General features: G+C 49.2%; 1 protein-coding gene across 2 annotated transcripts; it reads left to right on the top strand.

The window, feature by feature from the left end:
* Window positions 1-152: 152 nt before the first annotated feature.
* Window positions 153-14,254, top strand: LOC308149102 (nocturnin-like). Of its 2 annotated transcripts, XM_080520757.1 has the most exons (5): window positions 153-248; window positions 3,267-3,573; window positions 11,853-12,143; window positions 12,941-13,272; window positions 13,489-14,254. In XM_080520757.1, exons 2-5 carry the CDS (start codon window positions 3,507-3,509, stop codon window positions 13,984-13,986), a joined length of 1,188 nt encoding a protein of 395 aa, XP_080376883.1. In that variant the 5' UTR covers window positions 153-248; window positions 3,267-3,506; the 3' UTR covers window positions 13,987-14,254. The 2 variants fall into 2 exon arrangements, with proteins under 2 accessions (XP_080376883.1, XP_080376884.1); XM_080520758.1 differs by lacking the exons at window positions 153-248; window positions 3,267-3,573 and adding an exon at window positions 9,192-9,290.
* Window positions 14,255-14,259: the final 5 nt, after the last annotated feature.

Raw genomic sequence — 14,259 nt, 5'->3', positions numbered from 1 at the left:
AAAATAAAACATGAAATCGTACTTTATTCTTAGAGTAAGAATTTTAATTTGAAAAACTTCTGTTTTGTTTATGTTTTGGCTTCCAATCCGGCAACCTCCAGGCGCTGTATTCTGCTAACCTGGCAACCCGCGGGCTCCTTGTTGACAGCGTGTTGCAGAGTTAGCTGTTAGCTGCTAGCCTGGTCGGACTTTGCGCTGATACTGACTGTCTCCGGGACATGAGGTCTGAACGATTCCACAGCTTTCAGGTACTTAATCAATTTCCTCTCATTTATAACGCTTTATTTATCATTTACAACGCGTGTGGAGTCGGATATTTTTAGTAGTGAACGTGTTCGTCCAGGCCGGCGGAACAGAGCGCCTCTCGACGTGTCCGTGTGTCTAAACGTTAGTTTTACTTCACTTTGTCTGACTGTGACACACTTTATCGCGAACATTTGCCACATTTATGGCTCAAAGTTCGGTAACGGAGGTTTGTTTTGACCTGGCGGGCTTTCCGTAGCACGCGGCGCGCTTCTTCGTCCTCCTGGTTGCCAGGTAACGGCATTTACACGGTCTCCATGGCAACAGAGGCTCCCTGGGCTTTAACGCAGCTCTCTGGACTGTGGACCGGGCCGGAGCTCGATGGCCTCCTGTCTGGTTCCGGACTTCCCGGCCGTCCTGGTGGCGCTGGAGCACCTGAAGGAGCTGGACCGGGACCTGGCGGAGGACGGAGCCCGCTTCGGGCCCGAGGCCCGCCCACACCTGGCACAGATAGCGGCTGCGGTCAGCGAGCTGGAGGCGGAGAGACGAGCCGCGCACGAGCGGCTCGAGGTGGAAAGTATAGAAAACAGCGAGCTGAGGCACAAGATCCAAAGCGTGAGCGAGAAGATGAGGGAGGAGATAGAAGCCGAGGTGGCGGCAGCTTTGACTCCCATCACCGACGAGATCGACCGGCTGCGCGGAGACCTGAGGGCGTCTTCCCGGCTCGGAGAGGAAGCCGCGGAGAAACAACGGGAACTCTCAGAGCAGAATGAAGCTCTGCGTCCGGAGAGGGACGAGCTGCAGGCGGAGCACGAGGCCCTGCTCTGTTGTCTGCAGGAAGAGGTCACGCTGAAAGGTCGCCTGCGGGAGCGTCTGGACCAGACCCGGGAGCAGACCGAGAAGATGAAGACCCACGTCGCCGACCTCCATCGGGATCGGCTGTCGCTGCAGGAGAGTCTGTCGCTGGAGAGAGAGGCGTCCTCCGCGAAGGGAGACGAGCTCTCCAGGGAGGAGGACGACGTGGAGGAGAGGATCACGCAGCAGCGACAAGCCATCGGGAGGAGAAGCGGCGAACTGGAGGACGTGAAGAAGAAGAAAGAAGAAGCTGGCGCCCGGCTGGAGGAGCTCGCCGACCACACGTCCCGGCTGGAGAGCGGTCTGCAGACGCTCTTGGCGACGCGGCGTCACTGTGAGGAGGAACTGGAGGCAGAGGTTCAAAAGCACCGCGAGCTCGTCCGGCGTGGAGAAACGTTGGAGGAGAAGCCCGCCGAGTTGGAGGAGGCGTTCCGGCTCGCCGTCCGGCGTCTCCAGGGAGAAATAGAGACGGTCGAGGGGGGAACGGAAGAGGCTCGGGCGTCTGGGCGGCGTCTTCGGGAAAAAGTGGCGGCGGCCCGCGAGGTGGACAGACGGCGGCGGGCGGAAGAGGCCCGGGTCCGAGACGAGCACTCGCAGGTCTCTCAGCAGCTGCAGCGTTCCGGGGTCCGGCTGGACCGGCGCATCGCCGCCATAGTCCGGTGCAACCGGGAGGTCAGGGAGACGGACGGGCGGATCGGGGAGCTCCGGGACGCCGCCGCCGTCAGGGAGACGGCGTTCCAGAGGAACCGGGAGGAGCTGGGTGACGACGTCCGCAGGGAGAGGGAGAACGTGGCCCGGCTGGAGGACGAGGAGAAGCGACTCGCTCGGCTCCTGGACGAACTGGCGAGGGCGCAAGAGGAGCACGAGGCCAAAATGAGGTGTGACATCGGCGAGGCGAGGAGGAGGCGCGAGGAGCTGCGGCGAGAGGAGGCGGAGGACGCAGAGGCCGACTCCCTGGGGAGCCTCGTCACCGAGACAGAGAGGAAGAACAAAGAGGTAGAGGACAGGAACCGGGAGGACGTAGAGAAGTGCGCTGAGGAAGCCGAGCTCCTCCTGAGGAGGAACGAGGAGAAGCGGAGAGAAGTGGAGGAGACGGAGCGGCTCCTGGAGGAGGTGGAGAAGAGGCACGGCGAGGGGCGGAGGAGGCACGAGGGCTTGGCGGCGCTCCACCGGGAGCTGGTGGGTGTCAAGACCCGGCTGGAGGCGTCGGTCCGGGGGCTGGAGGAGGAGCGGGCGGCGCTGCTCCGGCAGAGGGAGGAGGCGAAAGCGGAGCTGGAGGAGGCGCGGGAGCGCCGCGCGCTCCTCCTCGGCAAACTGGACTCGGAGCTGAGGGCCGCGGAGGCGAAGGTCTACAACGTCACCGCCAGGCTGGAGCAGGTGCGGGCGGAGAACAGCCGGCTGCGGCTCGCCGCGGCGTGGATGACGGAGGAGGCGGAGCGGGCGCGGCGGGACCGGGCGCGATGCCTGCGGCGGCGCCGGCGGCTCGTCCGCGACGCGGCGGAGCGGCGGGAGGCGTTGCGGGAGGCCTGGAGGCGGGAGGTGGTGCTTGCCGACGGCCGTCAGGCGAGCGGCGCCGCCCTGCTGGACGGCGTCCGGGCGCTGCTGGAGCGTCTGGAGGACCGGAGGCGGCGGGTCGGACACGTGGGGTCACTGCTGGACGCGCTGGACTTCAGCTGGCGGGTGGGAGACAAAACCACGGCGGAGGAGGAGACGTGATTCTGTCCCATAAGACTCATTGGCTGGATTCACTTCCTCCACGTGACGACGGAGCTCCTGCTGTCGCTCGTCTACGTTTCTGTATTTCATTCCAAAACAATAAGACAATAAAGTAATATTAAGTCCATTTTTTGTTATCGTCCACCGGCTGTAAAAAAAACATTGTGACATACAATTTCTTTGTTTGTGTTAAAATCATGTGGAAATAACACGTGACACAATCAACAAGTCATACATGTACAAATATTGGCTTGAAAACAAGTAATCCAGCAGCTGCAGGGAGATTTAATAACACTGTGGAACGTTCTAGATGTGTTGGAGAAATAAGGTGTCGGTAAGTATGATTGAGACAATAATCTTAATATCACAGAGTGCAGACGTCTTTTGAGAAATGCTGTGAGTCAATGAAAGTAACAAAGTGTTCATGTTGTGTTCACTTTGCTTCTGTCCAGGCTGAGCGGCGAAGCCCGAAGGCGGCGGCGTCTCCCAGCAGGGGGCAGAACACACTGTGACCTTGGTTTTACACCGCACGCACGCACGCACGCGCGCACACGCACACGCACACGCACACGCACACACACACACACACACACACACACACACACACACACACACACACACACACACACACACACACACACACACACACACACACACACACACAGAGACAGAGAACATATGCAGGTAGATCCATGCTGCACCTTCATCCATCGCCCGCCACCGAGCAGCAAAGAGAAAACCTCAGTGTGACTGAAGAAGGTGAGTCTCTCTCTCTCTCTCTCTCTCTATCTCTGAGTGTCTCTCTCTATCTGAGTCTCTCTCTCTCTCTCTGAGTCTCTCTCTCTCTATCCGAGTCTCTCTCTCTCTATCCGAGTCTCTCTCTATCTCTGAGTCTCTCTCTATCTCTGAGTGTCTCTCTCTATATATATATATATATCTCTGAGTCTCTCTCTCTCTCTCTCTATCTGAGTCTCTCTCTCTCTCTCTCTCTGAGTATCTATATCTCTGAGTCTCTCTCTCTCTATCTATCTATCTCTGAGTCTCTCTCTCTCTATCTATCTCTGAGTCTCTCTCTCTCTCTCTCTCTCTCTATCTATCTCCGAGTCTCTCTCTTGCTCTCTCTCTCTATCTCTGAGTCTCTCTCTCTCTCTCCTTCTCTCTCTCTCTCTCTCTCTCTCTAGATATATAAATATTGTGTTACTTTACGACTAAATGACTCAAATAAAATGTGTTTATTATTTTTCTCTTCTAAGAAAGTGTCACCACAACTTTTATATAATGATTTTTAACCGTTTTATGCGACAAAGGATTTCAATTCCAAAGCTGAACTGTGTGACTGCGGACAAGAAAAAAAAAAAAATACTGTTTGTTTTCAACAGCCAAGACAAACAAGGTCATTCATTGGTATTTGTAAAGGCAAAACAAAGCGTGTGTGAAAAGTGGAGCACCGGGAACATCTGGACTGGGCTGTGGGACGAGGGTCTTGTGCTTTCCCGGGACGTTATTCTCTCCCGTCTGTTTGGGGAAACCAAAATATAAAAGTAATTCAAGGAAAAGTCGCGACGCCTCAGATGATTTCTCAGATCTCAAAATCACACGAAGTCTCATCACTTCCCGATAAACGGCGACGCAGTGCAAGACGACGAGTCGGCGCTCTCGCCCACGAACAAACAGCTTCCTACTGTTTTAAGTCAAAACAACTTTTGTTTTTTGTTTTTTCCTCACTTCGTGACATTGTGGCGAAACTCAAACAGTATTTTTTCTCTGTGCGGATGATTTAATACCAGTTTGGTTGGATGAGGCGGAGTTTTGAGAAACGAAGTTGACTGTGGTGTTGAACAGAGCGTTGTTGGGTTTTTTTTACTTGTTCAGGTCCTTTTCTGGGATTTTCATCCACTAACCTGTTCCCAAGCTGCTGTTCAGGAAACTTATAAGAACATTTGAGTGAAAAAAAACAGCTTTTTGATGGAATGGCCTCTTTAAATCCAAGGATCTCGTACGTCTTTACGCAGAGGAATCCCGTTTTCTGGACTGACTTTTGATTCTCTGATGGAAACGTAGGTTGGATTACCGTATTTTCCGCCCTATAAGGCGCACCGGTGTATAAGGCGCACCTACATCAATTGACATAATTTATAACTTCATTCATATAAAAGGCGCACTGCTGTATAAGGCGCATGGAGTAGACCAGTGGTCAGCAACCTTTACAGCTCAAAGCTATTAGGTTACATTTTCCACTGATTCTAACACCCAGAGAGGTGCACACACTTTAATTTGATAGTCCTACCTGCAGCCTATGCCAGGAGGACACTACACACAAAACCTTATTCACTACTGGTTGACAACTTACAACTACCGGTAATAATAATAATAATAATAAACTAAACTACATGAACTAAGCAACAAAAACACAACACAACACAATTATTACCGACACCATAAACCAAATATAACCCCCAATAATTGCATTTAAAACACCACAAACAGCTGCAATGAATTATGGGAGTTTCTATCGGCTGCACTGAGGAGCTCAGGTTGAATTTGTCAAATTCATGTTTCGACAAATTCATGTTTTGTGTTGTTGGAGGTTATTGTGGGTCGTTGTTGGGCTTGGTGTTGATTGTGTTTATGTGTTTTTGTTCCCCAGTTTAGGGAGTAATTATTTCATCTAGTTTATTTTGGTTTGTTAGAATGTTGGTGTGCAACCATGAGTGATTAAGGTGTTGTGCGGAGTGTGGTCCGCTCTGAAGATCCGGTTGCAAATTTAGAGTTGTCAAAATAAAAGCTTCTGGTTGTTCAGCTGTGAAATAGCAGTCTTGAGTAGAACAATCGTCCATATATAAGGCGCACCTGGTTATAAGGCGCACTGGCAGCTTTTGAGAAAATTTGAGGTATTTAGGTGCGCCTTATAGGGCGGAAAATACGGTAGGTTGTCGTTTTTTTTTTTTTTCCTCCATCGCATGAATCTTTGGCCTCGACCAGCAGAGTTTCAGAAACTTTCCACCTTCCAAAGGAAACGCCTTTGAGCGGCGTCCCGTGAAGTCTTTCGCAACATTTCTTATTACGCATGTTGACGTCCGGCGGCGAAACGCCTACCGGCGCCGCCGAGCACAGTCCGTTTTAGTGCGAGTGTTGAAAGGCCCTTGAGGAAGTTACTGAACCTCAGGCTTACGTCACTGCCGTGCGTGCGTGGGTGCGTGTGTGCGTGTGTGTGACTCCCGTTACAATAAATCCTGTTCGCCGTCGAAGTTCTTCTGATAGCGTGCGACGAGAAAGAAAACAAAACAGAGCGCCGTATCTCTTGGACAAAGATACGCCCCCAGCTGGTTTGTGGCGGCCGAGCAGTGAAGGGAGCGTTGAGGTCAAAGGTCAAAGCAGCGACGTGACACCAAAAAACAGGTTTACATGAATGTCGTTCAGTTTGAGGTTAAAAAAAAAAAAAAAACACACAAAAAAACCCCGACTGGCGCTGCGTCAACTCGTGTGGGTGTGAAGAGAAGAAAATGTTCTTGAATAGACTTTATGTCAACAAAGTTATTATTTACCTTTCACTTGTGGGGATGTGGGTCAGTGAGCCGCTGCAGCGCGAACCAAAGCCTCATTCACAATCTTAAAACAGGAAAAAACAAAGAGGAAAGGCACAAAAAAGGAGAATAAATCAAGTTAAAACTCTAAAAGTCAAAGTTAATTTAATGTTTAAGTTCAGAGTCAACAGGTAGGAACTAAAAGCAGTTACTAATAAGTTTAACCCCAAAACGCTGTTGATGATAATTAGAAATTAGGAAAATAATCGTTTAGCTTATTTAAAAGTGGTACTTTTTTTTTTTTTTTTCCTTGAAGCGTTAGAATAATTATCTGTACTGGTCCTTTAATAAATAGAACTGCTTTATGCTGTATTTCACAAAAAAAACATTTTTAATACAATCTCAGTGAAAATGTGGAGCTTTATTTCGTATTTTAGATTAGTTTTTTTATTTACTCGTATTGTCATACCACCGGTGACCACTAGATGTCACTATGTGAAAAAGGGAACGCTGCTACATTACCGTAGAAAAACCTCCATTCTTACTGTATTTTGAACGACGGAGCAAAAAAAAAAAAAAAAAAGCCTCAATAAAGCAAAGCTATGTGAAACAATTCAAAGAAAAAAAAAGATGAGAAACATGTGACGAACTGGAGAAAAGAAACTTGCCGTTTGTGAAGAAAACAACCGATCATGAGATAAAAGTTTAAGAACAAATTCACAGAAGGTTCTGGAACAAAAGCTGCTGGAAGAAGATTATCAGTCACGTCTCAGCGGAAAATAAAACATGACGAATGTCTTTTTTTACAGATTTGACTGATATTCATGTCCAGATAATACAGTACTTTACTTTGGAATTTTCCCTTTGTATCATTAACATTGTGATCAATTCCTCCAGAATTCTGTGATTAACTCATCAGGAGATTTAAATTGATAGTAATAACACGTGTAATAACACATAACGTAGCTAAAGGGTGGAAACACACATCCTAATAAGAGGTTTTTTTTGTTTAACAGGATATCCTGATATTGTTTCATGGTCCAGACGCTCCTTTCAGTCGCTCTCTTCATAGGCATCGCCTGCTTTTCGCACACAAACGTCTCTAATCAGAGCGACGAGTCGGCGTTGATCGTCACTGGAGGAACTGTTCCTCCGTCTCATGTGACCGAAACAAACGCCGCTCTTTGTTTCACACGTTCAGAACAAGAGTGAAGCCGCGGTAACCGATTACGTGTTGAAACTCTCTGGTAGGTCATTTCTTTGTTGTTGGACTAAATCTAATGTGGTCGTAAAATCAGATTATGCTTTGATGATGCTTTGATCTAATCACTGCCACCGTCACCTTAGGTGACGGTGGCGGTGATTAGATCAAAGCATCATCAAAGCATAATCTGACTTTATCCGAAATAGAGCCATAACGACATTTACATTTCAACTTTAAAGTTTTCCTTTGTTGCGATGCAGAGTTTTGTGCGATGAAAATGAATTGTTTAAATTATTACCAAAAACAAAAACAAACAAAAAATGACACTAATCTCAACACAAAGACAATTTGAATGAAAAATACAGTGAAATGTCCAGAAACGTCTCCTGTAGCTGTTGCATTATTCATGTTTTTACAAACATCACCCCCCCCCCCCCACTGTTACATTTAAAACAATGAATTCTGTAATAAAAATGCGTGTTTTCACAAAAACGCTGCATTGAAAAGAACCCCCCCCTCCCCCGATCCTCTGCTCAGTTTACTACGCTTAAAAAAAAAAAAATACAGAAAACAAATACAGACGAGCTAAAAAGCAACTGAATCAAATTCCGAGTTCAAATGAGAGCAAAGTTACGTTTTCAAAGAATCTTATCTGGTGTGAATTTTGGCTCCAGGCTGAAAACGTCTTGAATTAAACTCTTCACGATTCGCGGGCCAAAAACATTTTTTTTTTTTTTTTTTTTTAGGAGTGTAAAAGAAGTGATAATAACAAAAAAGGTGAAAAAAAACAACAGTCTGACTTTTATAACGGCTGAATTAATGTCGTCCGAAGTGGAGGAAGGCGAAAAACGACGACTCAGCTTTGAGGACGGACACATTAGCTGAAAACGACGTCGCCGTCGTCGCTCCACCCGATAGCCCCGCCCCCTATGTGACGTCACTAAACAACAGTGGCGGACGACAACCTCCAGGTGGCGCCGTTGGCTGGATTTGTTGAATATGAGGATTCCTTCTTGGTGTCTCTCTCTGTGGCAGCTGCAGCGCCTCCTATAGGCCCGGCGTATGTACTACATCATTTTGAGCCGCGTCCACAGTGGCGTAGAACGGACATTTTTTAATATATATATATATATATTTATTTTTTTAAGAACGACGGCGGGAGAAATCAAAAAAGAAACGTTTTTGTGTGGTCCCGGCCGTCAACATGACATCTAATAGTTCCGAAAAGTAGCTCATTGTTGAAAATGGCGCTCGTTTGTGTTCGTTTCCACACGGCGACGGAGGAAGTTACTAAACCGACTCACAAAGTAGAAAACAAAAACAAAGAGGTTGTGACTTTATGCAACTGCGAGTGAAGTCAGTGCGACATATCAGGCAGATACACACACACACACACACACACACACACGCACACGCACACACGTACGTGTGTGCGTGTGTGTGTGTGTGTGCGTGCGTGTGTGTGTGCAGCAGTTTGTCTCTCTGCTCCAGCGGCACATGACCTGTAATACTCCATCTGGCCTGGTGACGTCTGAGCTTCCTAATCTCTCTCTCTCTCTCTCCCTCTCTCTCTCCCTCTCTCTCTCGCCCACTGTGTCACTGAGGCTTTATAGCAGGGGAAGTCGTCTCTCCGCATTCACTCGCTCGTTCGTTCATCCATTCATCCACACGTCTGCCGCCGGACCGTCTCTGAAGCCTCTCTGAGGATTTTTTTTAAGTCTCGGGTCAGGTCGCCATGGAAACGATGGGTAAGCAGCAGCGTCTGTTTTCCTCTCCGCCGGGTCGACTTGCTTCAGTTTCTTCGTTTTAAGCGCTTCGGCTTTGAGTTTCCCCAGTCACGATCGGAAACGCGATGAATAAAGAAACGCTTTATTCTTCCGTGGCCGACGGCGGCGTTTCTAGCGCGTTTGTTTCCCCGCGTGAAGCCTGAGGCCAAGGTGGTTGTCTTTCACACGACGGGGACGATAAAACGAGTGAAATTGGACATTTTAATCAAGTTAGGTTGCGTAGAATTTAAAAGCCGTGTTCAGGGATTGAGAGGTCGGTTTTCTATTTGACGGAAAGTGAAGAAAAACAAGAACTTTCCTGCTGCAGAGCAGAAAAAAAACAGCCGATCAACACTGGTGGAATTAAAGTTTTTTCTTTTTTAGTTGTGGCCTGTTTTATCATTCCTCCCCTGGATTGTGCAGCTGAGCAGAACTTTTTTTTATCAAAAAAAATGCTTTGAAAAGAAATACTAAGGATTTCAGCTGATACATTTTTTTTTAAAAGTGAAAACGTGAACATTTTGTTAGTTTGTGATGTTTACACCAGATCCCTGAAAACCTATCGTGGCCCCGTTTACCTGAAAACGCTGACGTTTCAATGCTTGTGGGACTTGTTGTTTACATGTAAACAACAAGTCACCGATGATGATTACCTGACAGCTCAAGTGTTTTATTCCAGGTTAGCGTTACGTTTCTCGTTTGTGTCGATGGAACTTTAGCGGGGAGAAGTCGAGGGGGAATGTTTGTTTCTGTGAATTATTTGTCTCAGTGTGAATGTGACCTGAAAACGACTCCCGAGTTACGAGACGCTCCAGAAAAAGCAACTACGTATTTGAAAACTCTTTGCTCCTGGTGCTGGTGGTTTAACGTTGTAAGAAGTGAACTGCAGCCTTAGTGAACTACAACCTCATTGAACTACAACCTTAGTGAACTACAACCTCATTGAACTACAACCTTAGTGAACTACAAGCTCATTGAACTACAACCTTAGTGAACTACAACCTCATTGAACTACAACCTTAGTGAACTACAACTCATTGAACTACAACCTTAGTGAACTACAACCTCATTGAACTACAACCTCATTGAACTACAACCTCATTGAACTACAACCTTAGTGAACTACAGCCTCAGTGAACTACAGCCTTAGTGAACTACAGCCTCAGTGAACTACAACCTTAGTGAACTACAGCCTCAGTGAACTACAACCTCAGTGAACTACAACCTCAGTGAACTACAGCCTCAGTGAACTACAAGCGCAGTGAACTACAAGCGCAGTGAACTACAGCCTTAGTGAACTACAACCTCAGTGAACTACAACCTCAGTGAACTACAGCCTTAGTGAACTACAACCTCAGTGAACTACAACCTCAGTGAACTACAGCCTCAGTGAACTACAGCCTCATTGAACTACAACCTCAGTGAACTACAACCTCAGTGAACTACAGCCTTAGTGAACTACAGCCTCAGTGAACTACAACCTCAGTGAACTACAACCTCAGTGAACTACAGCCTTAGTGAACTACAGCCTCAGTGAACTACAACCTCAGTGAACTACAGCCTTAGTGAACTACAGCCTCAGTGAACTACAACCTCAGTGAACTACAACCTCAGTGAACTACAGCCTCAGTGAACTACAGCCTCAGTGAACTACAACCTCAGTGAACTACAACCTCAGTGAACTACAACCTCAGTGAACTACAACCTTAGTGAACTACAACCTCAGTGAACTACAGCCTTAGTGAACTACAACCTCAGTGAACTACAACCTTGTGAAAACTTGTGATTTGGTGGTTAAAAAGGGTGAATAGTTTTGTCTCTCCAGACAATTAAATTAAATAATTCCAGCGGTGTTAGAATGACAGTTTTCCTCCAACTCCTCCGAGGGTTCAGGCCAGGACTCAGCGGTTGTTTCTAAAAGCGGAGCAGTTGCGTAATTGTTGCAGCTTTTCCTCGATTTCAGTGCGTTTCTGCCTCTGGCGTGTGACCCGGCGTGACCTGGAGGAACTGGATTACGATATCCAGTCGTGGTTGTTGGGGAGTCTGACGATTCTCAGGCTTAGATGTTTATTTTAAGTTAAAAAAATAATAATAGTTTTTCTCGTTTCAGCTTCTTGAAAGTGAACGTCTCCTGCTTCCTTTACTGTAAAAGGTTTTACCGTTTTGAAGTTGTTTGATTGTTTAACTTTGTTAAAAAACGGATAAAAAAAATAATCCACAAAGCTTATTGTAGTTGTTTTACTTGGGACGAAACATGTTAAGATGTTTGTCCATTATTATACAGCATGTAAGATTCATGTAATACCACTGCTGTCCTCTGGGTGGCAGCAGTGAGTTTCAGCAGTTTTCTGGAAGTTCTTGTTAATTTTAGTTTTGGTCTCTTCTTTCTTCTTCTTCCTCCTGTTCATGTACTGAAGGCAGGACAAGTGACTCACGACGCCACCTTGTGGCACAACGTGTTATTACACCCGCCTGGTTAAATCTTCCACCGTCACACCTCAGACGTGCCGACTGACCTCTGCGCTCGTCTTTTCCTCCCTCCAGTGTGTCCGATGGGTGGGGGGGCCACCAGGCTGTACAGCCTCCTCTACCCCCCGCCTCACGTGGACCCCCACCAGCCTCCGCACCCCTACCTGGACCCCGACCTCTGCAAAGCTCCACACAGCGGCGAGGGCGGCGGCGGTTCCCCCGACCCGGCGGAGCTGCTCCGGCAGTGCGAGGAGGCCCTGGGGGGCCGGACGCCCCGCCTCCACAGGAAGCTGCTGCACCTGAGGGAGGGGGACGGCGCCCCCGGCAGCCCCATCAGGGTGATGCAGTGGAACATTCTGGCACAAGGTGGGCGGCTCCTGAAAACCGCGCGGCCGAGCTGCATGGAATGTAATTACACGGTGCAGCGACGCGTGTCGAGCTAGCGTCAGATTTCCACCCCGCGGTCCCGTTACAGCTTCCGTCCTCCGCTGGAGCTTCTGCTTCAGCCGGAGTCGTCATAGTAAAAGCATCGGTTGTTTCAGATACTGAAGTCTGATCAGTTTCACACGACAAACGCCGTCAAACCTCGTCCTCTCAGGTTGTAACGCCTCGATAGAAAACCTCCCTGAGATCCACCACTGTGTGTAGGCCTTCTTCTGCTGCCCCCTAGTGGACAGTGAAGTGTCTGAGTACTGATGGACCTTCGACAAACGTTCCACTTCCTGCCCTGTACAAATCCAAAATGGGTCTTTCAACCTTCTAAATGGTGTTGAATCATGTCATCGAGCCGTTGACTTCTATTGACCGACTGTTCAGTTTAGGTTTTAACGGTTTAAAGACTTTAAAGACGGTTTAAAGACTTCAGAGACGGTTTGAAGACGGTTTAAAGACTAAAGACGGTTTAAAGACTTCAGAGACGGTTTAAAGACGGTTTAAAGACTTTAAAGACGGTTTAAAGACTAAAGACGGTTTAAAGACTAAAGATGGTTTAAAGACTTCAGAGACGGTTTAAAGACGGTTTAAAGACTAAAGATGGTTTAAAGACTTCAAAGACGGTTTAAAGACTTCAGAGACGGTTTAAAGACGGTTTAAAGACTAAAGATGGTTTAAAGACTTCAAAGACGGTTTAAAGTCGTCCACTCACATTTGTCTCCGTGTCTCAGCTCTGGGCGAAGGCCTGGACGGGTTCGTCGGGTGTCCACCGGAGGCCCTCAGCTGGTCCCGGAGGAAGTACCTGATCCTGGAGGAGCTGCTGACGCGGCGGCCCGACGTGGTCTGCCTCCAGGAGGTGGACCACTACCACGACACGCTGCAGCCGGTCCTGGCCGGCCTGGGCTACAGCGGCCACTTCTGCCCCAAGCCCTGGTCGCCCTGCCTGTACGTGGAGGGCAACAACGGCCCCGACGGCTGCGCGCTCTTCTTCGACCGGTCCCGCTTCGAGCTGCTGGACAGCGCCGACGTCCGCCTGTCGGCCATGAGGATCCACACCAACCAGGTGGGTCCGGCTCCAGAACCGGTCCGACGCAACTGCTCACGCACTCAGAGGGCCCCGTTGCCACGGCAACCAGTGCCATGGCAACGGGGAATGTCACTTATAAATAGCGTCTTACATAGTTCATCACATTCACACACCAACGGACGCAACAGGAAACGCAAAACTTACCTGAAACGTCTGCGACCCGCTTCCTAACGCCCGGTGTTTTGTCGTCAGGTCGCCGTGGTGACGACGCTGCGCTGCCGGAGCTCGGGGCGGCGCGTGCGCGTGGCCGTCACACACCTGAAGGCCCGCGCCGGCTGGGAGAGGCTGCGCGGCGCCCAGGGCTCGGACCTCCTGCGCCACCTCCAGGACCTGGTCCCGACGCCCCCGGCGGACCCCGGCGTTCCCCTCATCGTGTGCGGGGACTTCAACGCCGTCCCGAGCGAGGAGGTGTACCGGCGCTTCAGCGCCTCGCCGCTCGGCCTGGACTCGGCCTACAAGGCGCTGAGCGAGGACGGCTCCCGGGAGCCGGACTTCACCACCTGGAAGATCCGGCCCACCGGCGAGTGCCGCGCCACCCTGGACTACATCTGGTACAGCCGGGACTCGCTGAGGGTGGACGCCGTCCTGGACCTGCCCGGCGAGGAGCAGGTCGGCCCCAACCGCCTCCCGTCCTTCGGCTACCCGTCGGACCACCTGTCGCTGGTCTGCGACTTCAGCTTCAGGGACTGAAGACGCTACCGAACACTGACCACTGGTTGCCACGGTGACGGCCGGTCCCTGGCTGCCCCGGTAGCGACAGTCCCACCTCATGTCCACACCCGTCTTCAAATCTGTCCACAACTTCGTTTCTTCCACGTGCGCAACAAATAAAACATTTGTTTACTCTGCAGCTTCTCATGTTTAATGTGCTTAAAATGATAAAAAAAAAATTCTAGTTTCCTGCTGTTCATTTCGTCCCTTGAGCTCGTTTAATCTAATTCTGTTTTGATCTCTACAAACTCA

This window comes from Blennius ocellaris, assembly GCF_963422515.1.
Source record: "Blennius ocellaris genome assembly, chromosome: 3".
Taxonomy (NCBI): Eukaryota; Metazoa; Chordata; class Actinopteri; order Blenniiformes; family Blenniidae; genus Blennius; species Blennius ocellaris.
Note: the sequence above shows the minus strand (reverse complement) of the source record. Positions and strands in the feature narration are given on the sequence as shown.

Excerpts from the sequence above, each read along its gene's own strand:
- LOC308149102 (XM_080520757.1), top strand. The coding sequence starts at position 3,507 with ATGCTGCACCTTCATCCATCGCCCGCCACCGAGCAGCAAAGAGAAAAC. Across the intron at positions 3,574-11,852 it reads CCTCAGTGTGACTGAAGAAG|TGTGTCCGATGGGTGGGGGG; the intron begins GTGAGTCTCTCT and ends TCCTCCCTCCAG. Across the intron at positions 12,144-12,940 it reads GTGGAACATTCTGGCACAAG|CTCTGGGCGAAGGCCTGGAC; the intron begins GTGGGCGGCTCC and ends TCCGTGTCTCAG.